Source organism: Caretta caretta, chromosome 19 (assembly GCF_965140235.1).
Source record: "Caretta caretta isolate rCarCar2 chromosome 19, rCarCar1.hap1, whole genome shotgun sequence".
Lineage (NCBI taxonomy): Eukaryota > Metazoa > Chordata > Testudines > Cheloniidae > Caretta > Caretta caretta.
Genome location: NC_134224.1, coordinates 7,923,816 through 7,950,269, shown reverse-complemented (window position 1 = coordinate 7,950,269; position 26,454 = coordinate 7,923,816). Strand labels below are relative to the sequence as shown.

Here is a 26,454-nt window from a genome sequence, read left to right as displayed (position 1 = left end):
GGGGATGGGACGTGTCTGGGGGATGGTTACCCGGGGTGCGGTCGGGCCCACGCTGGGCCCCCCTCGCGCGGGGCTCTGCACAAGCCCCTAGAAGCAGGGCCCTGCCCCGCAGAGCGGAGGACGCCATTGAGTCCTAGACTATCAGGGTGGGAAGGGCCCGCGGGAGCTCATCTAGTCCAGTCCCCTGTCCGAAGCAGGACCAATCCCTCATTTTTGCCCCCGATCCCTAAACGGCCCCCTCAAGGATCGAACGCGCGAGCCCGGGTCTAGCAGGCCCCGCTCACGCCACTGCGCTCCCCCTCCGCCCCGGCTTAAGGTCCCCAGCCGCCCAAGGGGCCCCCTATTAATTATGGGGGGGGGGATATTCCTGTGTGGGGCTCAGCCGGGGAGCGGGCCGCGAGGGGGGGCCCGGTGGGGAGAGGGCCTGGCTTGGCTGGGAGAGCCCCACCCGCGAGGCCCAGGGGCTCAGCCCTGCCCCCTCCCCCTCGGGCCCTCCCCTTCTCCCGCCCCCCCACAGCCCGCCATGGCCGCGGCCGCCGCCGCCGCGCGCTCCCTCTCCGGGCCCGGCCGCCGGGCGCTGCCGCTGGTGGTGATCCTGGGAGCCACGGGCACCGGCAAGTCCGACCTGGCGCTGCAGCTGGGCCTGCGGCTGGGCGGCGAGATCGTGGGCGCCGACTCCATGCAGGTAGCGCGGGGGGAGGCCGGGAGGGGGGCTCGGAAGGGATCGGGGCCTGGCCGGCGCGGGGGCGGGGAGAAGGGGAGCGATCAAGGCCTGCGGAGCCGGGGCCTCCCGCAGGACGAGGGGCCGGGAGAGCCGGGGCCCCGTGAGGGGATGGGGGAGGGGGTGGTGGGGGGGGGGAGAAGCGAGCTAACCGACGCTGCATCGCAGAGGGGGAGCCAGGAGACCCCCAGCTACTGCCCCCGCCCCTACCCTGGTTCTGGTTCTCGGCTTTGTGGGGTGAACTCGGGCAGGCCCCCCAAAGACCCACTCCAGGTGGGGGGGGGGGTTGCTCTCGCTCCGCAGCTCTCCCCGCCGCTGGGGCCCCTTATTGTTTGTTAAGTACCGTACATGCCACGCTTCACTCTGGTTTGCAGCCGGGAGACCCTGGTGTGGCTTCCCCTAACTCACCGAGGTGGGTGCAACACCCCCCCCCCCCCCCAGTTACACACACACCAGAGGGAAATAACCCCACCAGGCTGACTGGACCGTGTAATTGCAGTTTTTTTTCTAAGAGCCGACACTTGCTTACTTAAGATGTGCTAGGTGAAACAACCTGGAGAGCTTTCTGTTCAATCAAATGAAATTTCCCTGTCTGTGAAATATACGGCAAGTGTCTTTTTAAAAAAATGAACTTGCCCGCTGAATAGAGGCTCTGGGTTCATGTTTACAAGCTGGGAAAGCCTCAGCCTCCAGTGGCTGCCCAGATGTGCTCTTGAGAATGACCCCTGGCCTAGCCCAAAACAGGGCCTGGAAACTCTTAGGATAGGAATCAACACATAACTTTAAAACTGTTTGGGACGTCTTTGTTCTCTGTTCACCGGATCTTGGTGCGATCTCTAAAAACAAGCCAAGTTTGACTTTTCTACCCTCTGCAGTTTTTTGAGTGACTAAGATTTCTCATCAAGATCCTGGGGGGGAGGGGGAGTGCGAGCTGTTTCTTTGTTTTTTAACGCATGCATACTCAAAAATGGTGGGAATGATTTTGTTCAATTCCCGCCCCGCCAAAAATAATTTCACCTTTGGAATGAGATTGGGCCTGGACAGTTGAAACCCAAAAGGAATCAGTATGAGAAGTAATGAGCTCAGGGAATGCAGAATGGAAGTTGAACCTCACATGAGCTGTAGCTCACGAAAGCTTATGCTCAAATAAATTGGTTAGTCTCTAAGGTGCCACAAGTACTCCTTTTCTTTTTGTGAATACAGACTAACACGGCTGTTACTCTGAAACCTGTCATGCTTGCTCTTATAAGCACTGCTTCCAATCAGGATCCGCTAGCATGGACTCTTGGGCGTTTGTTGTGTCTCATCGAAGTGAATAAGGCTCTGCAGAGCACGTGAGACCTCCTTAAGTGAATCCCAGTGCAAGGTCAGGGTCTTACAATGTTAAATAAAACAGGATAGTAGCTCAAGGCCCTGTTCCTGCACTGAGCTCTGTGTAGGTGGTCTCCTGCATTTGCATGGAGCCCTGTTACTCTGTGGGGGGGTGGGGTCTGTCACTGGAGAGGTCATTGTAGGAGGAGGGTCCAAATGAAGATAATGATCTAATTTGGAAGCTCAGTTGGTGGGCTTCTATCACTGCTTATTAAAGGGACTGGCTGGATAAATAGGCTTGGCAGAATTCAAATGTTATATTTTTATAATTTTGACAGATAATATGCTTATTTTAAGCAATTTTTCTATTTTCATCTATTTACATTTTCATATTGCGGAAAATTATAGGTTTTAAGTAATTTTATTTTCAATTTTTATCAATTTAAATTTTCACATACATTTTTTGAGGGAGGGTCAGACAATAATTATTTAATATCAGTAGATGTTGAGATTCAAAAAGTTAAAGTTTATAACTGTTAAAACACACATTGCCAACATCACATGTCAAATTCTACAAAGTAAATATCCTTAAATCAAAGTCTGACAAGTGTTCAAGCAGCATTTTTCTTCTTTTGCCTATCTGAAAATTTCTGTTATCATTGGAAATACTTTTTCGTGTGTGTGTGTGTGGTAAAATCAGTGTTTACTGACATTTACCAACAAAAGACGAGTCCTTTTTAGCCTAAAGATAAATAATATTAAAAACAATTCCTTATTAGTCGCTAATGACACCAGAGATCATGAAAGGGACAATGTCATCTTAAAAATCCCATGTAAGCAAATTCATTTCTTTAGCTATCTTACTTATAACATCTTAGTTTATTACAAATGAAAGATGTTAATGCTTCCATTGTACCTGTCACTGTGTTTTATTTACTTTTTGGATTTCTGTTAGCTTGTACAAGGAAAATCAATGAAGTAAGTTTTGCTTTTGTTTAGAGTCTCTTTCACTGAGGTTCGTAGTGTTGTGATGTTTGGATTTAAAACACTGCTTTAAATTACTTTACATTTTTTCATCGTTTTGTATTAAATTGTGGCAATATTCTGATAAGCTTCTTTTTTACAGTATTTTAATTTGGTGCCAAATTTAAGGTGTTGGTTTTTACCTTTTAATCCTGAAATAATTTTTTAAAACTGTGAATGTGTTTCCCTCCCATCTTTGCTATTGTTTGTTGTCTTTTTGCACCTCACTCAGTTTAGATGTTGAAACTGGACTTGTTGTTTTTACTTTCTGGTTCTTGTGTATTAGCTCATGGCTGCTGTTTGGGTTCTGAACACGGAAGGGGGGATAGTCTAGAAACTCTTTCTACTGAATTTAAAACAAATAATGAAAACGCTTTTGCTCATATGGGAGTTTTTAAAACGCAGGGAGGTGGGGCTGGGGAGTCTTAGGCCTGAACTAAGTTGGCATGACCAAATGAATGTAACACTTGTGAAGCTTTGTGCAGCATTGTCATGGTGTCTTTGAGCTACCATCAATTCAAGCGCTTGACCTAGCTATGTTAGAAAGCCACATGGGTGTGGAAATATCTGCTGGAGTCACAAGGTGACTTAGAACAGTTTTTAGGAGGCCAAGCATATTCCTGGTGAATGGTCTGCTAGTCCTTTAGAACGGTTGTTATAACATTTGGGGTTCTGACTCCATGGTAGATCGTAGAGGGAGGAGGTAACCTATTTTCTCTGGAATCTAAGGCCCTGTCTAGGTTAGTGCAAGTTAAGTTATTGGGGATAAATCTCTAGCATAGTGTCTTCATTAGGGGTTTCTACGAGTGTCCCAAAGGCTACGTTTCCACCATGAGCCAGGGGTTTGATTCCTCTGCCCGCACACACCTACTTGCGCTAGTTCTCATTGGGCTAGTAGGAGTATAAATAGCAGCATAGCTGCGGTAGCCTGGCTGGTCCAGGTAGCTCTGCCGTGACTTCTGCAGTCTTGGCTACACTGCGATTTGTGCTCAGGCTAGCTTGCTGGGTGCTCGCTCGGGTATGTGTAGACGTAGTGTATACGGTACAAATGTTTCCAGTCTAAACAAGCCCGGAGCTCTCACTGGAATGATTCTAGCCCAGCTAGCCATGAGGAAAGCTTTGCAAGGGTAACGTGCAATGATCAAATGAATGTGCGCTGGATGTGAATGCCGATTTAGGGCACAGTGAACTTGAACGAGCTATTGGGTCCTGGGACTTGTTTTGGCCGGCGTAGCAGAAATGAGTCTGAGTCATGGGGGTCACAGGAGGAAAACTGAGTGTTGTGGGAGGGGGAAACCATTGGCACCCCTGTTTTAGGAATACGGCAGGTTTTTTATGGCCAAGGCGAGATGTTTCTGCTCATGGAAGTCAATGGGAAAACAAGAGATCCTGGCTCTGTCTTGACTTCTCTGTTTCTCTGCAGAATTGGCTGGGACTGGCTGCCACAGTTTGAGGCTTCTAGATGTTCTGGGACCTGAACTATAGTTTGTGCCCTGGTTATCTCCGTTGTCCCTGTGGGAATGGGTCTACTCGGAAAATTCTGACGCCAGGCAGCCAGTGGAATCCAGGCGCTCGCTGTCGGCCTGCTTTCCTTTGAACCTCATCCTAGCGGGACTACGGAGGGAGAGCGGAGCAGCTCTGCTGCTTTTATCCTGTAATGCGGCCTGCTCTCCGCGTGGCCCCTTGAGGCTGCCAGACACCGGGGCAAAGGGTGCGTCTCGGAGGTACTGGGCAGCCTGAAGGCATAGTGTTGATTGGACCTTGTGTCCCACACAGCATGGTGGCTCTCGTAGGCATTAGCAGTTGGAAGGATGCGTCTCCCTTCTTTCTGGTATTGTTCCTGTGGCACGTGCCTCCCCGCTGGGTGTCCCAGAGCTGGCTGTAGCATTCAGGCTGAAGGATCCTGGTGAGTTGCTGCTTAGGGCTGAGTTTGGGTTTCTCTGTCCCCGTCCCTCGTTCCTAATTGACAGCCACACATTAACGCGTCTATCCAGTCACGGAAGGCACCCAGCAAACATCTAACGAATGCTGCCAGTGTTTAGGCAGCTGTTTGAGTCAAAGCAGTGCCCCGAGACCACCTGCTCTGGTGATAGTGTGGCCAAGGCCTGGCTCACAGGGACCCTTGTATTTCACAAGTGTTCTTGGTGCCTGTGGATCCTGGTAGCTGAGTTATGGATTCACAGCCCCCTCTTTGCGTGGCTCAGGATGTCAGGATCATCTAAAGGGGCTTTTACTTTTTTCATTCTGTCTTGTCATTTCCCTTGGTTTTATAATCCTAATGAACCTTCTTTAAGAGTAACGGCAGCTCTCTACGGCTGCCCCGGAGAAAACAGACACCTACCAGGTGCTTTGCGAAGGGAGTGCTTTGTTGTAACCCTGTTTGCAGTGCCAGCTAATGGGAGACAGCTGAAGAAACAAGTGGGCCTTTCACATCAGGCTGCTGAGTATCCTTTCTCCCCATACCGCATGTGGGGAAAATTCCCAGCCAAAAACTTCATGCCCCTCTTCAGAATTGTATCTATCTTAGGTACTCAGATGGCCCTGTTACCATGGGGTCTGAGCAAGCACCTCCCAATCTGTAACTTTATCCTCACACACCCTGCTGAAGTAGGGAAGTGCTCTTTTCCCCATTGTACAGATGGGGAAGAAGGAGGCTGGGGCCCAGCTTCCACTGAAATCAGTGGAAGTTACACCCCTAAATACCTTTGAGGATCTGGGCCTAAGTGACTTGCCCATGGTCACCTATGAAATCTGGGGTGGAGCAGGGACTTGAACCCAGATCTTATGAATTCCAGACGATAGTGCAAACCACTGGACCATCCTTCCTTTCATAATGCCAACAACCTCATAGAGGCTAGGCCGCTGTTGAGTTGTGCCCACCACTCCTGATAGGCTAGAAATGGCACACATCCTGTTATTGTGTTACCCCATCACCCCCACCCTGATGTGCCCATTGTGAGGTCTTATCTTCTAGACTGGAAGCCCTTTGGGACAGGGATTGTCATTTACTGTGTGTTTTTAATAGTGATTGGCATGATGACTTTCACATCAGCTCTCTTTGCCTCAGTTTCCCCACCTCGTTACTCTCCCACCTCTTTAAGATCTAGGGATGAATCTATCTAGGTATTTACGTGGCCCCCAGCTGAGTGCTCTAGCAGTATTGTTCTTCCTGGTGTTGCACGCAGAGGACTGGTGCTCCAGGCTGCTGCTAATCTGTTTTGGGGCCTTAGACAGTAACAAAGTCTTATCTGAAACCTTGCAGAAAATAGACAGGAGTCTACAGTGCGAGGATATCTCAGCTGCGAGGCCCTGAAGCCAGCCAGCTGGTGGAATCTTTCTTTTCTCTTTTCTCTGTGTGTGTAAAAGGCTCCCTTTGTTCCGCTCCCAGCCCACACACTGACACTACATTCCTCCTCCTCTTGTTTCCAGATATCTAGGGAGCCTCTCCCTCCGTGTTTATTCTCAGGAGAACCTTGAAGGATTGAGCATGGCCTGAAAATCCCAGCTCTGCCCATGTAGGGCGCTGGGGCTCCAGCCGCCTCCCTGCAGCTAGTCAAGTCCTGCCATTAGCAAGAGATTTGTGTGTATCGCTATGATTTCGGGGAAACAGGTGTGAACCAGGGGAGCTGAAAGGCTGATGGGCCTTGCCTGGGCAGGGCGTCTTCCCATTGACTTCCACCGGCTTTGTATCAAGCCACAGCAGGCCTGAATTGCACCAAGCAATTACCTCCTCTGGGTCTGACTGTATTAGATAATGGAAGGTAATCAATAGGCTGCAGCCAGCCATGGGGTTTGCCGGCAGGGAGCTGGCTCCTGGGTATCTCCTTCTGTCTGCTCAGAGCCCTGTTTGTGTTTGTGCTCAGAGCTGGCTGTATTTCCATCCCTTTCCTCGGGCACAGCTTTGTCACCCTCCTGCCCCTTCCTCCCCTACAGAGACTGCCTGCAGGCAGCCGCTACCTTCTTGATGCTGTTAAGGGGGTGCCAGTGGGTGGCTGGGGAGGGGCCTGGTGCTTTCAAAGCATGGCCCCCGAGGGACAAATTAAACAAGCAAATGAATCTTGTTTCTCTCTGCAGCTTCCCTGAGATGTGATATGACACTAGAAGGACCACAATCCCCCCTCTCCCCGTCATGGGGTCCAGTGGAGGAATGAGGCCCAAAGAATTCAGTAGATATTGGCAATGGTCCTTCCCAATGTGCTGACTGTCTTGTAGGGGCCAACATAAATTCCTTCTTCCTCCCTGCCCTCCATCTCCTGAGCATCCCATGTCATTCCAGGGGATTATTATTAGGAGACCACCTCAGAAGCCCAGCTGAGATCAGGCCCCTCACTGTGCCTGGTGCTGCACAAACAGATGATTGCTGCCCTGAAGAGCTAGTGATCTAAACGGACCAACACAGGGTTAAGGGAGAAGGGCTGTAACACAGGAGCAAGGGTGACAGATGGTACCTGTCAAGTTAGTGCCATGGTTTGGTGGTTTTGTTTTGAATTGTTTGGGTGTGGTTGTCCTGGGAGGAGAATTAGCTAATTAGAGACTACGGGGGCGGGGGCGCTAAGGAGAATAGGGGAAAGGAAAAGAAGGGGTGCGGGGAGGACAGATGGAATGAGCTTGAGCCAAAGAAGCTGTGGAGGGTGTTGGAGCAAACGGCCAATCAGCTCAGGGAGAGAATGGCCAGAGTCAAAAGGAGCGGAAAAAGCGACCGGGCACAGCTTACCTCGCCAGAGTCCGCAGGTCCTGCCACAGCTGCTTGTCTGTGCTCCCACCGGCTGAGGCCAGGGCTGCACAATGCAAGGTTTGCTGGGGCGGTTATACCTGTATAACTCAGCCGGCAAACTCTCCGCATGGAGACCCAGCTTATCCCCGTGTCACTTATCGCTTGAATGAGCGATACCAGCAAAAGGACTCTTGTGCTGGTCGAACTGTAACCACGCTAGGGCTTTTGCCCTACAGACGTGTTGCAAAAAGTCACCTCCCTACCTGCCATTGCTATACCGCCAAGGTTTCCAGGGTAGACGTGGCCTGAGTCTCTGGGCAGCCCTTCCCTGAGCTGGCGTGGTTGGGGGACGGGGCGGGCCTTCCTTCCTTTCTCCCTGTTGTGTGCTCTGGGAGTTGCTCCGGGGCCCACTCTGCAGGAAAGCAGCACATCTACAAACTAGAGGGAGGCCCCAGGCTGAAGGTGTGCAGGTTGGCTTGCTGCAAGCCGGGGAGGGAGATGTTTTGCTCCAGTAACCTCACATTGTTCTTCTCCATGGCCCTCCGCCTCTCCCTAGCAAGTCACCAACGCGATCCATTGAGCATCACTTGCAGGAGACTGGCGGGCGGGGGGGCTGAACGGTTGGCAGCTAGCAGAAGTAAAGTGGGAATGAATCTGGCTCTGTGAGTCTGGCTCTCCAGTGTTACAGGCTGCTCTCGCCTCACCAAGCCAGGCTGACAGGGCCTTATTCCAGCGCAGGCTCTAACCTGAGGCCTGGCATGTGCAGAAAACTCCAGCCTGCGCCGTGCTCAGTGCATCCTCCCAGGGGCTGAACCCCGTGGTTACAAAGCAGGGCCTCAGTGGGTGTCTCACACAAAGAAGGCACAGTCCCCCTTAAAGCGTTGAAATCTGATTTCCGAACAGAGAGGCTGCTTTATGAGCAGTGTCTTCGCCCGCGCCCACAGCGCTGGGCGTCCTGGGGGAGCGCTGGGCTATAGAACCCGACTCTGATCGGGGTTTGTTTGCAGGCTCTTTAGAGCAGTGGCCCAGCTGCTTCTCAGCACGGGCTGCCAACAGCATCCAAGGCTCTTTGTGCCGTGCCAGGCCAGTGCCAGGTCCGTGGGCATACATCACCGAAGAGACTTGTATTTGCACAGTGCCCGTGAAGCATGCAAGGGACACACCCACCGATGTAACAACACGCTCTTCTGAAAGAGCTCTCCTCAGGGGACCCTCCTAATTCCTTAGATCCAGAGCTTGAAATCGTAAGTAAGGCTCTGATATTTACACTGGGTAGTTCCTTAGTTTTGGCCATAACTGGGTATTTACACACCCCAGATGGTGGATCCTGGGTATGACCTTGATGTTTGTGCTGCCTGGATGCAGAGCGTGGCGATTTACAAAGAGCCCTGCAGAAGGGTTGGCCTGTTTTTAAAAAAACTCTGTTCCTAAATCAAGGAATACGATCCAGCGGCTAGTCACCAGCCCGGGAGCCAGACTATCTCCCTTGCTGCTCTCTTGCTGTGTGATGGGCAGGTCCCTCCTGAGTTCCTCCATTTCACTAGGGAGTACTCCTCTAGCTCACAGGGGATGTAATGACGTGAGGTGCTTTGAGATCTTCACATGAAAAGTGCCCTGAAGTCTGTTTCCTGGTTCCGCAAGGAAGGAGTAGGAGAAGAGGGGGGATTGAATAGCCCAGCGATACTAGACTGCCTAGCTGAGGGATGTTCTTATCAGGGGCTTAGAAAATAATCAGATCCAATAGTGCCATCTGCACAGTGAGTTTGATGACTGTGGTAGCACGGTTTTTGCTGTTCCTGAAGGGGTGTGGTGCATTGGGTTTGATCCGTGATTGTGCATTTTCTTTTGGTAACTACCCAAAACACAGATCTTCCAGGGTGCACCGTGCACTGTATTACATCACTGCAGGAAAGGATACAGGTAAGTCTGTACGTCCACTCAGCTGCAGGAGCAGCTGCAGACGGTATGTGCAGAGGTGCGTGTGTGTGTAGCACGCAAGTGTGTGTGTGTTAAAGACACATCCGCAGAGATCAGTGTGGTATCACCCGATCAGCACGTGGGCTTGACATGACTGGGATGCTCTTCTCTGCGCTGATAATCCAGGGCATTGGTGGATTTGGTCTCTGAAGCATCCAGGGAGCTGAATTGCTACCTCAGTGTATGTTTCTGCCATGTGAAGTGTTGTCAGCTGGGACTCTGAGCTGGGGTGGGGGAGGGCTGACGCTTACGCAGGGTGGAAAAGAGCAGCTGCAGCCACAATGGAGAATTTCTTACTCCTGATTGTCTTCTGTCTTTTTCTCTACCTTGCCAGCTTTTTTGATCAGATTTCCACTGTAGGCCTGCAGCCCTTTCAGACCGGGGAGATAAACTCTGATATGGGATCACTCCAAAGAGAACGCAGCAGTCAGAGCAGCTGGCTCTGGATAATCTCATGTTCCTTTTGTATTAGACAGAATATAATAATTTGTCCACCCTTTGCAGTGCCTTCCACCTGAAAAGATTGGTGTGCTTTACAAAAGTTGGGAGGCACTGTCTGCGTTTTACAGGGAAATAGGCATGAAGATGCAAAGTAACTTGCCCAAAGGTCACCCAGCAAGTCAGTGGCACGGCTAGGAATGGGACCCAGGAGTCCTGACCCCCAGTCCCATGATAGGAAACATTACAAAGCTGACAGGAATGGGTCATATGCAAACACCCAAAGCTCCCCGAGTTGGACTTTCTGGTCAAACGTTTATTTCTGCCAAAGGCCCCTTGAATTTTCAGCAAACATTGAAAACCGAAGGGCCCCAGCTGAAGGTGAGGAACCCAGTGTGTCTTTGATCTTCCCAGAATAACAATCTGGTGCGGGTGCTTTGCCCTTCCTGTACACAGGCAGGATTTTCTCTTCCCCAGGGGCTACCCACCCTTGCTAGCTTAGCCCTGCGGGGCATAGGCACTGCATATTCCAAACACCCATTATGCCTCACTCATTAGGTACTAGGAGGTAGGGGAGTATTGTCCCTGATTTCACTGATGGGGATACTGAGGTGAAGGGGACTTGTCCAAGGCCACGCACAGGGTCAGAGTCGTGAGTTCCTGGCTCCCAGTCCTGTGCTTTAGACCCTGGCTCCCCTCCAAAGGGAACTGTGTATCTTTTTAGAATTGGGGAGATAACTGATCGGGCACTACACTGGGCCAGAGAAGACCTGAGTTCTATTCCCAGCTCTGCCACTGACCTGCTGGCTGACTGTGGGCAAGTCACGCCAGTGCATTGTGCCTCAGTTTCCCCAGCTGTGAAGTGGGGAGGATACTGACCGTCTGCTGTAAAATATTTTGAAATCTGCTGATGAAAAGTGGGGTTTCCTGTTAACATGATTGTAGCCTAGACTAAGGATGGCCGTGTGGTCACTGGTCTACTTTACAATTTACAATTGTGTTCAAATGCGATTGGGGATCCTAGTGTAAGCAAAATCTCAGCCTCCAGCTCTCTGGGCATTTCCTATGTGCCGTTCCCTTACTGCTCTCCCCTCCCTTGTTGTCCTCTCACTGGTTCTTGGGGCTTGCACTCAGGACCCTTTGAAGCCCAGAATTCCCATTGTCTGGGTGCTGAGATTTGGTAAATATCAGTTTACCTGTAAATCTGGAGATTTTGATTCTATTATAAAGGCCTGTAATCCTGTGGCAGAACTAATTCAACTCCAGGGAGTGGCTGTTTCCTCTCTTTGGGGGTTGTTGACCTGAGCTGATGTATAACTTTTTTCCTTCGGGTACCTGGAGGGACGTGTCACCGAGCAGGGGAAAGGGGTGATAAGCTCAGCTTTTACTGGGTGTGAGAGCTCCGACTGTCACGGGGCTCCATGGTGTTTGCAGAAGGATCTCCTCCCCAAACAAGACTTTGTGCTCTGTTAGGGACCCTGCATTTGGACAGAGCTGCACGTGAACGTTTACCAGCAGAAGTGCCCGGTGGGGTTCATGAAAACAGGCTGTTGTCTGAGGGCTGCAGTTTGGAGCTGGACTCGGCGAGGTTACCCTGATCAGTGGCTCTGCCCTGGTTCTCCAATCACTGGGTCATTGGAACACGCTTGTGTCAGCAACGCACGTGGGGCTGTATTTGGCCCCAGCACAAGCAGATGCTGCCCTGATTGGCGAGTCCGCTTACGCCAGGGCTGAAGCTGGCCTTCCTTCGCATGGCCTGTGTCCTGTCTCTGCCTGGGTCAGAGGGAAGAAGGGGATGTCTCCAGAGTATGAAGGATTAGCTGAAGTGGTCTGTGGTCATGGGGCTGAGGAGGGAGAGCAAATTCCTCCCTTCTCCTATGTGGCGGGGGTGGGGACAGCTCTGTGATTAACGAGCGGGGATTTGGACTCTTATCTCCTGCTCTCTGTGTCCCAGGTGTACAAGGGGCTGGACATCATCACAAACAAGATCTCTCCCCAGGAACAGGCTTTGTGCAGACACCACATGATCAGCTTTGTGGATCCCTTGGTCTCTAACTACACTGTGGTGGACTTCCGGAACAAAGCAGCGGCCCTGATATCCTTTCACAGAGCAGTCCGACTGGCCAGACAAATACACACCGGGCTCTTCCGTTCTCTCCCTGGCCCCTTCCCTGGGCCCGGGCCATTGCCTGGATCAGCCATTCGCTGTCTTCCAGGAGTGACTTCCTTAAAAACTGAAGCTGGTGAGAGAATGTTAAAGGCGGTGGGAAGTTGAGCTAATGCTGTAGGAGAAGCATTAGCTTGTCCAAACCCCTCTTTGTCCATGTGTGGACGTCTGAGCGTCGTGTGTCAGGCCAGGCTCCGTAGCCAGCAAGAGGAGCAGCTCGGAAACCAACCTTTGATGAAGGCAGTGCTGCTGGCGTGATCAAAGCCACTCGAATTTGGGGTTCCCCGGGCAGCTGTCGGGTAGAGCCCTCTACCTCGCTGCATGCCACCTGCAGCATTAGTGCCTGGGGCGGACGTGGCTAGTGGGGAGAAGTGGAGAGGGGGATGATGATCTAATCCAGGGGTGGGCAAACGACGGCCCGCGAGCCGTTTTCAGCCGTCCCGCAAGCTCCCGGTCTGGGGCCGCTCCATGTGTAGGAGCTGGAGAAGGGACATGCCGCTGCTTCCAGGAGTTGCTTGAGGTAAGCGCTGCTCGGAACCTGCACCCCTGAGCCTCTCCCCATGCCCCTGCCCCGATCCCCCTCTCCAAACCCCTCGATCCCAGCACGGAGCACCCTCCTGTATCCCAAACCTCTCATCTTCATCCCCACCCCCACCCCAGAGCCCGCACTCCCAGCCAGAACCTGCACCCCTTCCCGCACCCCTCATCCCCCTCCAGCCCTCCGAACCCCTCGGTCCCACCCCAGAGCCCTCACCCGCTCCTGCGCTCCAACCCCAATTTTGTGAGCATTCGTGGCCCGCCATACAATTTCTATTCCCCGACGTGGCCCTCAGGCCAAAAAGTTTGCCCACCCGTGATATAATCCCAAACCCAAGATGGTCAGGTTTGAAATAGATCAGTGAAATCATGCCGGGAGCCCAGGAGTGAGAGTAGGTGCTGGTCTGCTTTATACCCAGGTACATCAAGAGACGCAGTCAGAGCGCTGTTGTCCATTGTCAGATTAAAGAATAAGTTTAGTTTGTACTGCAGAGAGGCTCGAACGAATGTATTGGTGTCCCTGAGACCTGCTATGACCCAGTAGGAGCAGGGCTCCGGCTCAGCCTGCTTCAGTCCTGTCTACGCTACGAGACCAGACTGGATTTCAGGAGACGTGTGGGTAGCAGCAAGACACGGTTGTTTCCATGGTGTAGATGGCCTGTGAGAAGCTCCCTTTCCCTCCATCGAATGCTGAGATTTTGCAGAGCTTTCTAGGCCCCTCTGTGTCTCGCCTCGCGCTCCTTAACCGTGCACATTGAAGAAATATTTGCTCGAGAGAAGATCCCAATCGTTGTGGGAGGCACCAACTATTACATCGAGTCCCTGCTCTGGAAGGTCCTTGTCGATACCAAGGTAGGAGCTCTTGGGGGCAGCAATTCCTGGGCGAGGCAGGTCCCCTCCTCACGGCTGGGCTTGCTGTGATTGGAAGCAAATTCGCCTTCCTCCCTTGGATGCTACACTAGGCCTGTGTAACCCCCTTCCTGCAGAGCAACATACCAAGTGCATCCAGGTAATGCCCTCCCTCGGGAGCAGCCTAAGGCACTCGCCATGCTTTCCTTGCATTAGCGGCTTGTTAGCTGAGTCAGCACCAAGCAGGTGCCTGGAGGCAGATTACCGGTGCTGTGGGCGTTACTCTATCCGATGAAGTGAGCTGTAGCTCAGGAAAGCTTATGCTCAAATAGATTTGTTGGTCTCTAAGGTGCCACAAGTCCTCCTGTTCTTTCTATTGCAGAAGGCTCTTGCGGCAATCCCTAGCCAATGGCGGGGAGCCGGTGCCCCGTGCGAGGTGGTAGACTTGTGAGTCCTTTGGTACGCTCGTAGGCAGCAGCTCTGCTTGAAGTTGGGCCTGAGACATGACGTTCGGGTCTGGCTCTGCACTGCCCCAGAGTTCGGGGAGATTTGGGCTGCCTGGTTTTGATTTAGGCTCCTTTCTGATCCATTCCACCATCCTCAGGGAGCGGAGGGTCCCAGATGCAGCAGGTTTGAGCGGGGTCTTGCTTTGTCCTGCAGGAACATTCGCAGAGGTTTGACTTGGGCGGGCTGATCTGTGCCCCACAGGAGAAGACCAGCCCTTCCCCTGGGCGAGCAGCCGACCGGAAGGTGGAACTGGAGCAGCTGGATGGCCGTGAGCTCCATTGCCGGCTGAGCCACGTGGACCCGGAGATGGCTGCCAAGCTGCATCCCCATGATAAGCGCAAAGTGGCCAGGTGAGCTTGTCTAGCTGGAGAGCGCTGACCTCGGGGGCGCTGCGGCCGCTGTAGACGGTTGCCTTGTGCCGTTTGCGGCCTCTCTTGCCATTGCAGTTAGAGTCCAGCTGAGGTTTGTGCCTCTCTGCAGATCTGCCATGGCTGGGCCCCTCGCGGGGAAGTGGACACAGTCGCCTCTTGTCTGCCACCCGATGAACAAACTTCGCTGGCCTCTCGTCGGTTTCCATTGCCACTCACTAGACCAGCACCAGGTCACATGTGGAGGCTGGATAGAGAAGGGAGAGGAGTGTGAGGGGCAGGGCTTGCATGGAGTGACATTGCAGACTGGGAGGAGGAATTAGATCTGACCTCTTGGTTCCAGCTGATGCAGAGAGATTGTGGGGTGCTGGAGGAGGGTGTTTTCATCTCTCTGCCATTGGATGAAGAGCAGTCTCTGGTTCTTGGAGTCTGTCAGATCAGCAAAAGGCTGGGTGGTTTGTGAGGGTCGAATACCAATATCCAGAGAGACGGGGCAGAGCCATTCTTTGAGAGGCCCTGATCTCTGCTCTGGGCTGTGTGGAAGTGATCTGACAGGGAGCGGGAGTGAAAGTGACTCACGTGCTTTCCCAGCTGCTCCCTGTGACACCAGGGCATCCAGCTAGTGGGTGCAATTCCTCGGGGTGGTTTGCGTTTATTTGGGGGCTTATGAAACACGCTGCTCAGTCGGCAGGGAGACATCTGGAAACAGGCAATAGAAGCGACTTGCTGCCCAAAGCCAGAGCGAGCAGGCTCCCGTTCCCCACCCCCGAGTGGCTGGAGAGACCTAGCACTGTGCCTTGGACATCACCCAGCTCGGGCTCTGAAGGGACCAATATGGGAGCCGAAGCCCAGGCCCTCTGCAGTGAAGGCCCAGCCCTGACTTGCAAACCTAGGGCCTGTTAGCAGGAGCATCCCTGCTGCAATCAGAGGCATCAGCGAGGGTGGCCAGGACCCAGCCTGGTGATCGTCATTCACGCCTCCGGCGGCCCTGAATAGGGTGGCCTTTGGCAACCGGTAAAACGCTGCCCATGGGCCCACAGCGCGCTGCCGGCTCAACCTGGGGAGCCCACGCAGGCCGGGAGAGCAGCAGCAGCTTCTCTGGAGCGATTTAAAAAGAAAGCTGCCGTGCTGGCTGAGTAACATACCGCGGAGCTGTGGGAACGGGGCGCGGCGAGATTGGACTTGTCGCCTCGAACAGACTCTCCCAACCCAGCCCTGCCCGCAGGTGAAGCGGGGCAACGCCCACCCCGTTCGCACGGGAGAGACGCAGTCATTGTTCTGCCGGCTGCTTCTGTTGCTCTGTGACCTTTCTGATCCGTGGTACCAACCCCTTCCCTGCAGGGACTCTAGACGGGAAGAGGCAGGACGCATGCCAGCACCTCTCCCCTAGCCCCGTAGGGGCTGTCTCAGCGTCATTAGTGGGGGGTGGTTCTTATGGTCAGCCAGCTAGGTGCTCCATGTCTTACACCCACCCCATGGCCTCTTCCCCCAGGAGCTGGTAGTCGGCTCTGGGCATACTCAGTACATCATGCTCCTGAAAGGGGCAGATACTTTTTCCCCAGGTGGGAGGGTTGGGTTTTCCTGTGCGTTCATGGTTCCCTCTGGCTGTATCCGCGAGGGCACTGGGCAGATGGAAATCTGCTCCGAACCCGGCTTCTGAGCTGTCTCTGTCCATCTGTTGTACAGGAGCCTGCAAGTATTTGAAGAAACTGGGATCCCCCATAGCGAGTTCCTGCATCGGCAGCGAGAGGAGGAAGGCGGGGGCCCGTTGGGGGGGCCCCTGAAGTACCCATACTCCTGTATCCTGTGGCTTTATGCAGACCAGGCAGGTAAAGAGAGGGTTCTGACCAGGGGCCGTCTGGCTGAATGGGCAGAGCCGTCCTGGGGCGAAACGCAGGCAGGGCCTCTCTCGTCCCAAATGCAGTCTCCTCATTGAGCGGTGCCTGGTCTGAGCCTGGGAGGGGTCCTCAGCAAGGAGAGACCCCAGCTGAGCAGCGTGTTCAGTGTGGTGTTAATGTGAGCCCCCCCGCCCCGATCGTCATGGTGCCCTCCCTTTAGCCCTGGCAAGTCCCACTCGTACCCTCCAAAGCAATCCTCTTTCCTTGGGGTTCACCCCCTTGTGCCCTGGGTCATGCCCATGGGCCCAGCAGAATGGGATTCTGACGGTGCAGGACTCCTAAGAGTTCTTAGTGCATCACCCAACAGGAGGCCGGATCCGTCAAAAATGATCGGAGTTTTGCCTTTAGCTTTAATGAGAGCAGGATCTGCCCATTACTACCCTGTAATTCTTGTAACCTCCCGTCAGTAGAATTATTCCAATTTTACAGATGGGGAAACTGAGGCAGGGAGAAGTGAAGTGGCTTGTCTAGGATCATACAGTGGGATTGTGGCGACATTGGGAATAGAACCCAGGAATCCTGTCCCCAGCTCCTGTCCATTGGCCTAGCCCTTGGCAAGCGTGGAATGGCCCAGTGCTGCCCTCCAGGGATCAGAGCGCGAGTTCAGTGCTCAGGTCCTTGGTTGTCAGACCCTCTTCAGGAGCTTTGTGAATGGTGCTCCCTGCTCCAGCAGGGAGGGGGCAATCGAGGTGGGAGTCACACAGTGAGGGGGCAGCAGGTTTGTGAGTATGGAGATGTCTGGGGTGGAGTGTAGGGCTTGCACTACCCCTCCTCCCCCGCAAGGATTTAGGGTGCCTGGCGATGGAGCCATTCGCATGGTCCTCGGGAGGTCCGGGATGCAGCCTGCTACCGTGGGTGTATGTGGCTGGGAAGCCGTGCGCTCTCGGTGCCAGGGCTCTCCATCCTGCGAATGCGGCTCGGGGTGTTTGAATCGCTGTTATGATCTCTGCCAGCTCTAGATGAGCGGCTGGACAAGCGGGTGGATGACATGGTAGCAGCGGGGCTCCTGGAGGAGCTGCGGGACTTCCACCGGCGTTACAACCAGGAGAAGGTGGCTGAGAACTGGTGAGTGTTCGGCTGGCTGCTTCGCACTCAATCAATCCCCTGTTGTTGCAGGGGCCTTGGGCGTTGGAGCACCTCAATCCTCCTGTTCACTGCCTGTGGCCTGTAATACGTGAGTCCCCCTGAGAGCTGAGTCCTTGGGCCGATTGTGGCTGAAAGGCTTGGTGTGGGGGTAGTTAGAGGGTGTTTAGTGGCCTGTGACATCCAGGATTGGACTGGTGTGATGGTACCTCCCAGGTGTAACCTCTGATGCCAAGCTCCTCGTGTGGGCACCTGGACATCCCCCACCCCACCCCACCCCACTGATCCAGGCCATTGCTGGGGTCGCTCCCATGTGGCTGGCGATGGCTTTGCTGTTCTAAACACATGGGAGCTGATGTTGTGGGGACACAGCACAGAGGGGGGCAGCTCCTTGCTGCAACCGACAGGTGTTGACCTGCTGTCTGACCTTCTTCTCTAGCCAGGATTATCAGCACGGCATTTTCCAATCTATTGGCTTCAAGGAGTTCCACGAGTACCTTATCACGGAGGGGAACTGCCCTCAGGAGACAAGCGCCTTGCTGCTGGAGAAAGGTGGGAATGGCATGCCCAGGAGGCTGTCACTTGCTCACACCTGGTAGCCCATGAAGGGGAGTCTCGTGTCTACCCCTAGCAGCACTGTGCAATGGCCCAGGAGGTCCCAGCCACCCATGCCTGACAAGCCTTGCAACTCGGGAGGTGCTGGTGTCACTTGGCAGAGTCTTGAGCAGGGTCTGGTGCCCCTTGGCCAGCTGAACCAGGCTGTCTCCCTGGGGAAGGGCTCCTTGGAGCTGGGCTGCAGAGTGTCTCCCATGCTTAGAGATTGAGGGAGATGGAGACTCCTTTGCCCTTGCTTGGTGAGCCAGGGATTTGCTCACTTGTCCCTTGGTTGGATCCAAAGATGGAGAAGATCTGTTGAGGCCTCCAGTCCATCCCCTTGGAACCCTCTGTAGGATCGTCCCTAGAGTCTGTTCCTCAGGGCTTGGCCCACTTGAGTTTTAACTGTCCCCCATGATGGTGTTTCCATCACTTCCCTTTGGAGAGTCCTCCCCCTGCTGAGAGACCTCCCTGATCTTCAGCCTAGTGGTCACCCTCCCGTTAGTCCGGCCATCCCCCCTCCTCCCTTGGGGTTCGCACCTTCCCACACCCTGCCCCACTTAGTTCCCACTGGCTTCTTTAACATCCATGGAGTCTAATTCACAGGTGCTTTGTTACCTTAATTTGAAAGGGATCCAGGCCCTGAAACTAGTGACAAAGAGATACGCCCGGAAGCAGAACAAGTGGGTCCGAAACCGCTTCTTGAGACGTAAGTGTTTATACCCCTTCTTCGCCCCACCCCCAGCTGCCCTGGGAGCATCCCCTCCCCTCTCATCCCTCCGCCCCATTCACGCCCCACTCCCGGATCTGCTCTGGGGAGTGTCCCAGCCCTCCCCTTTCTCCTCCATCCCTCGGAGCAGTGTCCTCTGCCCTCCTGGCTGGAGAAGGGAGCCTGGCTGCCATTGGTGGCCAGGCGAACTCTGGTTTGTCAGGTGCTGTCCAGCCCGTGGGGGGCTCCGAGTTCTCCCAAGGGGGGATGAGTTGCGTACAGGGCACGCTCTGACCCTGCTCTCTGCAGTCCGCTCTCCCTGTGAAGAGCTCTCCTCTGCCATTGTGGCTCTACAGCCAAGGCAGCCCTCTGGAGGGAGGGGGCCGTACACGATGGGGCAGCTGGATAAATAGCAACGTCTCCGGGCGCAGGCCATATCCAAGGACAGTTACGTAACACGGCTCTCCAAGGGCCACCGAGGGAACCGTTCCCGTGTGAATTCCCTCTGCTGAGTCACGTGGACATTCTCCGCCTGAGTGTGAGGCTGCCCGCCCCCCAAATTACCGGGATCTGTCCAGCAGCCTCTTCAGTGAATAACCTTTGGGTGTGTCCTGTCTTCAGGCTGCCGAGAGGGCTGGGCACATCGGGACGTGCTGTTCCTGCTTCGCTCCCGGCCCATCAGGACCAGGCCTGCCCAAGACCTTGCTGCCCCGGCCTTGTCTGTGCTCATTCCCCCTCCCACCTGAAGTGGACGTTCCTGAGCTCCCTTCCCAGGCCCTCTTCGGTGTGCTTGCTCCCTAATTGTCCAGCTGTGACAGGGAAGTCTCCACCCCTCCCAGGAAAAGCTCCCTCCTTGCTGGCTAAAATCCCAGCAGAACAAAGCCCCACGCGCCACCTGTCCCTCCACACGTCCCCTCCTCCTGCACTAGCTGTTGCTGGCAGTCAGATCCCTGGCTGCCTACAGGCCAGCTCTTTCCTGAAAGGGGCTACAGGGGATCTGCCCATCGTGTTTACCTCTCCCCATGAGCCCACACGCGCGCCGGGCTGGAGCGAAAAGCCCAACGGACAGCTGCCCTCCAGATTAGGAGCTGCAGCCGATTGGTTGTTACAGGCCTGCCGTGGACACCACGATGGCAAGAAGCCAATGGGACTTCCCTCGCCCTGGAGCAGGGCCAGGATCAGCAGCTGGGAGCCGAGCATTTGTTGAAAGGTGGCTGGTAGGGGCAAGAAAAAGAAAAAGAAACCCAACCAGGCCAAAAGACTGGCTTTGAACTGGGTGCAGGGCTTTCCCGGGGCCAGGTGCGCAGCATCCACGTCTCACCTTTCTGCCGAGCAGCAGATGGGACAGGTGTGCCTTCGATCGGCCTCTTAAGAGCCTTCTTTGTGGCTGGAGCAATAAAAGGCAGCACCTGCCGGATGCCGCAGCCTTTGATGACTTTGTCTGAGTGATTAGGCGCTCGCTCTGCCGGCTGGCAGGTGAGCGACATCGCTGGGGAGTGTGCGCTGTCTGGCTTGCAGACATCTCTGCGCTCTGAGTGCCGGCTGGGCCTCTGGAAGCGCCAGACGCCCTCACGTTGGCTTAAGGAGGCAGATGGGTTGGTTTTAAAATAGTCCCACACCAAATGCAGGTGTTCAGATGAAGCACACCCATTGCTACGTGCGCGTCCACCTCTTGCAGCCTCATTAGCCGTGACAGCTGTAAATAAAGCAACCAGGCTGAGACCCTCAAAAGCAAATACCCAATCCAAGCACCAGGCTCGAGTCTCCCTAGAAGAACAGCTGCACCTCACGTAATTGCTGTGTGCTGAAACCATCTGGGTCTCCGTCTGACTCTTCCGCTGGCTGAGTGAGCCTGGACTTTTCCAGTGGACCGGGCAGGTGGGAAGTGGGTTCTAGTTATGTTGGGAGCACAATTTGCTTGGCTCTTGCCAAGCTCTAGATGTTGGGTTTCTTTCCTGCCCCTGGATTGCAAACTGCCCTGCTGGACGCTGGGATTGAGGATGTGCAGTTCCTAGCAAACCAAGGGCTCCGGTGATCCTGTCTCAGGACCACTCGGTCTCGGAATATCTGTCTCGGAAGGACAAGCTGGTGAGGATAATGTGGGACGTCTCCCAGGGATGTTAGGGTCCTGCAGCCACACCGCTCAGGAGTAACGTGACTGGCTAGGATACTGCTGGCAGCTAATTGCTTCTGCTCTGTGTTTCTCCCCAGGCCCTGGACCCAATGTGCCCCCAGTGTATGGTTTGGAGGTGTCTGATCTCTCACGGTGGGATGAGAATGTATTGAAACCTGCCCTTCAGATTGTGGAGAGCGTCATCCAGGTGAGCTTCATCCATGGGCCTGTGTGAGCAGCTGCTTAGGAGCCACTTATTTTGGTGTGTGTCTGATCTCTCTGTCCTGCCCTGGGTGGGGACTTTTGCCAGAACTGCAGCCTGTCCCTTCCACAAGCTGCCACTGTCGCTAGAGTTCTCCCCAGAGCTCCACCCAGGGAGATTGCGGTCTCCATGCTTCTAAACTAGAGCTCCCTCTCTCCCTACTCCTCTAGCCTCCAGGCTTGCCCCTCTCAGGCTGGCCAAGGGTTATTGCTATGTCTCTAACTCCAGATTTCCGATTGTGTCCCGCTGTTACTGAGGAACCCCCAAACACACAGCATGCCCCTTGTCTCATACTGGGAGGAGACTGACTCCGTAGCTCTGACCCTCAAAGGTCAGTAGGAAAGCCTACAAATCCCATGACAGTGGCAGTGACGAGAGAAACCTCGCTGAATAGAAACTGACCTGACACCTTTTTAACCTCAGGGGCAGCAGCCATCGGCAGACCCTGTAAAGATGGAGAGTGAGATAAATGAGGACAAACGGAGTCATCACATGTGTGAGCTCTGCAACAGAGTCATCATTGGGGACAGAGAATGGGCAGGTAGGATCCAGAGGGCGGGGAAATATATATGGGATAACTTCAATGTGGAATTGCAGTTTGTGTCAAGGGAACAAAATGAGTCCATAGATACCTGCTCTTGGTCATATGACCTTCATTACATGATCTCAGGCTTCCTAGGACTGTTTACAGCCCTCTGATAAAAGCAGCCGCTTGCAAGCCTGGAGGGGTGTAAGCCATGCCACAGCAGCCATCTGTCAGCTCTTACCACTGGGCTGGGGGGAGGGAAACAGGAAAACTCACGTTCTCTTCTGGCACTGGGTGGTGGGAGCCCTCTCCGTCAAAACACTCTTCTTAGCGCATCACTTCTGAATTTCCGTGTTCGTTCTGAGCTGCTGGTTCTTGTTAGCAATTCAGGAGGGTTAGCAAACCTGCACCGAGAATCTTGTTTCTCTTACAATCTATTTTTTTTCTTTAAAACAAACAATAATATATCCTGGAAAGTTTTTAAAAAGTTGGGTTTGCGCCAACATTTAGGTTTTGTAAAACTAAAGCTTTTCCCAGATCTAATGTTGACAGGAACATTTCCATGAGTTTGAAAATTGAATTTTAATCCCATTGGAATCAAAATATTTTAAAACAAAGTAACATTTCTGGGAAGCTCAGAACCTCAAAGTGAGATTGGCTAGAAACTGATTAGCAACAAACATGAAACTGACACGTCTATCTTCATTGTGCAAACTGATTGAAATGCTGAAAGCAAATGCAGTATTAATAGCGAGAAGTAGGTTTTAAAGATTCATTTAATTTTATTGATCCAGGGAGCGGTTTATAATGTAGGTAGGGAAGTTGGTGTTTTGCATTAGTAATTCTCTTTAATATGCTTAGATCATAAATGTAGTTATCTGTTTTTTAGTAGATCTGTGTATTGTACTAGTTTGAAAACATTTTAAAAGACATGCATACACACCAAGGAGAGAGAGTCTGAAAGATTTGAGAGCTCACTCCATGCTGCTAGGGCACAGGAAGCATTATGACCAAGAGTGGTCCTTTTGTAAGGTACAGTTACGGGGCAATAGATTCCTTTCCTGGGGGTGTCGCCCAAGTTCCCAGTTGTTAATATTTATTTATCCTAGATCAATGCTGCATCCCCTATATCCAGCCATACTTGGCATGAACCCATAAATGGTGCAAGAGCAGTGTTAGGGGGAGGGAGGGCGCATGTAGAACTGAACTGAAATGTTGCCATTAAATGCAACCTTAAAGCTACAAATTTAAACACATGAGGCAGGAAATGAAAACACCGGGGGCCCAGAGTCAACTTGAAATCTAGTCAGTTTCTAAAGATGAGTTAGAAATAGTTTCAGAAACTGCTCCTGGCCCTGATGGTCCTCTCAGTTTTTGTGTTTTTTTTTTTTTTTACAATTGCACTTTCATGTTGTTTAAAACGAAAGACTCTCACAAATGACAGGAGAGATGTGTACTGTTTCAGTTAAACTTTGGTATCACTTGTAACAAAATTTCAAAGAAATGTGATTTCATTGCAACCTGATGGTGTCCCAATAACACTGCGATAAAGTACCAAATGTGCATGTAATTTTCTTTCAAAGGAGGCCAGAGGAAAAAAAAGTCTGGAAAACGTCCTAGGGCCCCCATCCTGCAAACACATAGGCACATGCTTAGCGAAGGCCTTGTCTACACTGAAGTATTGCTGTCGTAACTATGCCGGCATGGCTAGGGCTGCGAAAACCCCCTAGTGTGGAGGCTGTTATACCGGGGTAAAAGTGCTTATACGGCCGTTGCTATTCTGGTTCGGTGAATCACCTCACACCGATATAACTGCATGTACACTGCTGCTTTGTAACTGTGTTGTAAATTAATCATACCTCGTACGGACCTAGTAATGCCAGTAAAACTTTGCGCGTAGGCCAGGCCTAAGCAACGGGACTGCTTGTGTGCTTAAAGGAAAGCACAAGCGTGAGTGTTTGCAGGATCAGGGCCTACCTGTGCTTTTGCACAACTCCGTAGGTGTTAACTTCATCCAGTCTATAGACCCACAAAACACCCAGCTATGGCATACTGTATGTAAAGACACATTTTTGGCACCGCTTCGTGGTGCTGCAGACAATTGTCCAACTTCACGACGTAAAGAGATACGAAAACCGGTTTGTGATATGAGGCTCACAGCAGCTGTTCCTCACTGAGGGCTAGACTCGTCAGCAATGTAGAGGTCACCCATTTGTGAGTCTTTAGGCACAAAAATGGTTTTGCATCTCTCTTTACAGGGCAGTGTGCGTGTGTATAATATGATATAATGTTTATCCATCTGGATTATTCGAGTAGGTGGCAGGATTTTAAACAGACCAAGGCCTTTCCCTCTAGTGCTAAGAATGAGTATGAATTGGTTTGGCCTGAAAGGAATACTTCTATGAGTGACTGGAACAGGGGCTGCTGGATCCTCTGAGGTAATGAACATCCTCATCCCCCCCATAGCAGTGAATGGGAGTTGAGGGTGCTCAGCACATCACAGGATTGGATGAGTTGGGTATTTGCTTCCCCAAGATCCCCCTGAGTCGCATGCTCTGTTTGTCTTTGCCCTCAGCTCACACAAAGTCGAAGTCCCACCTGAAGGAAAGACGGAAGCTTAGTGCTGTGGAAAGCCAAGTTAATGTCACAGGGACTCAAGGAGATAGTGACGGGACCCAGAACTTGGGACAGGACAGAACGTAGGCTCAGTTCTGCATCTGCCAGCCAGCTGGGGAGCAGGGTCAGCAGTTGTTCTGCCCCCAGTGGAATCAAGACTGAACGGAGCAGAGCGCAGGAAGGATCTGGGGATAAGCTGGGTGTCTTGCTTTCAGCATCCTGCTGCAGGCAAGAGCGTATCCTCTTCACACAGCACGAATGGGGTGAGGATCCCCAAACTTCTCCAGCCCAGCCTGAAAACGGCTGAACCTCCAAGCAAGCTCATCAGGAGCAACCAAGCTGAGTTGTGTTTTTAATTCTAGGCAGTGATGCAGCATCCCAGCCTTGGGATTTGATCTAGTTTGCTGGCATTTGAGCGAGGTGTTCTCAGGGACAGAAATACTGTGTCCATTCCAGCCTGGGCCAAAAGCATAGAGCCACACGCTAGGGAATTCTTGCTATCTTTATTAATTGTTTATGAAGGCGATTTTTTTTTTTTAAACATCTAAATAAAGTAGAAACGTTGGCCCCCCTCTTTCTGGTGAAAATGATTAGCCCTCTGGTTTGGTAGCTCCGATCTGTTCCAGGCTTCCCTGGACTGCCCGTGGGCCTGCATGTTACTCCAGGTCCAGCCCTTTTCTCCAGAGCCTCAGTCTCCACCTGGCCTTTGTATGCGGTGGGCAGAAGGTAGTCTTATCTCTCTGCATACTGCTGGCAGTGAAAGCACCAGCACCTGTTAGAGAGCACCTTTGAAATGATCTTGACAATGGGCTAGAACTAAGATCCCTGGAGTTGACAACAGGTGAGTCTATCCTAGCTAAACCCTGATTCCCAGGGGTTTATACTGTGGTTTGACGTCCATTGGTGCCTGGGGATGAGTGCCGTACTCGGAGCAGATGTACTCCTGTGGGTTTCTATGTGGTAACGAATGCCTCTGAGCTTCATTCTGATGGATCAAAGAGAGATCCAGCCACGCTGCCTTATTTCCCTGTGTAAAAACCATTCTGGGCTTGTGGGATTCTTGTTGCAAAGGGAGCAGCCTATATTTTGGCTAAGGTTTCTCCCATGGGGCTTCTAACCTTCAAAGCGCAAGGTGTTCCTGCAGCTGCCACAGAATCACTTAATGTGGCCGAGATGAGATGAATGCCCCAGGGCTCTGCCCACTTAGGAATGGATTGAGTTACTAAAAAAGTATCTCTGGACAGATTCCCTATCGCAGGCTCTGGGGATGGATCTTTGGTTGGGGATTAGGTTGAATTGCCGGGACATGCTCTCTGGGTCCCCCTATGTTTAATTGTTTCTGTAATACCCTGAAAAGCAGTATCATTGATTTGTTTGACCCACTGGGGGAAGCTCAGTCAAGATAAATCCAAGGAGAAATTGCAAATAATGTGTCGCTCTTTTGCCCTGGAATCAGCAAGAGCTGGACGCTGGCTTTGAAACCTTCAGACGCTGCTGTTTTGTAAGGACTCTTCCCTCCCACTCTCCCTGTCTTCCCAGCCAGGGTTGGGATCCTTAGGGCAAACTCTGTGAATGAGGCAGGGATTACGGGGGGGGGGGGGGGCATACAGTCTGCCTCACGGAGCATGTGCTGTCAGATGACCACACTGTTAAAAATGGATTTAATGGGCCTAATCGGTTTAATATTAACGCCCCATCTCCAAAGATTAACAGTGTTATGCGACCCAAATAGCGGCTGCTAGTCTGCATATTCCACTGACGATCCCATTAGCAATGGATGCTGAGCTGCAGGTGGGGGCTGTGCCGGTGAGAGCTTTTTCCTTCTCCTCGATGTTGTGTTTGCGATGCTCAGACTTCCTCTCAGGCTCTCTCGTGGCAGAGGTCAGAGGATATGGCCCTCGTGACCGTAGGTTCTGTTTCACTATCTCATCCCTCCCGTGACAGAGCTGGGAAATGAATCCACTGGTGGAAATGCAAAGAGTCATAGATTCCTAGATTCCAAGGCCAGCAGGAACCATTGTGGTCATCTAGTGTGTCCTCC

General features: G+C 52.7%; 1 protein-coding gene across 2 annotated transcripts; it reads left to right on the top strand.

The window, feature by feature from the left end:
- Positions 1-334: 334 nt before the first annotated feature.
- Positions 335-24,987, top strand: TRIT1 (tRNA isopentenyltransferase 1). 2 transcript variants are annotated; one of them, XM_075121389.1, is made up of 11 exons: positions 335-685; positions 12,139-12,281; positions 13,644-13,740; positions 14,446-14,594; positions 16,299-16,441; positions 17,464-17,575; positions 18,033-18,145; positions 18,819-18,896; positions 21,108-21,217; positions 21,695-21,812; positions 24,373-24,987. In XM_075121389.1, the coding sequence occupies exons 1-11, from the start codon at positions 350-352 to the stop codon at positions 24,498-24,500; spliced, it is 1,527 nt and encodes a 508-aa protein (XP_074977490.1). In that variant the 5' UTR covers positions 335-349; the 3' UTR covers positions 24,501-24,987. The 2 variants fall into 2 exon arrangements, with proteins under 2 accessions (XP_074977490.1, XP_048681783.2); XM_048825826.2 differs by having other exon boundaries at positions 14,398-14,594.
- The last annotated feature ends 1,467 nt before the right edge of the window (positions 24,988-26,454 follow it).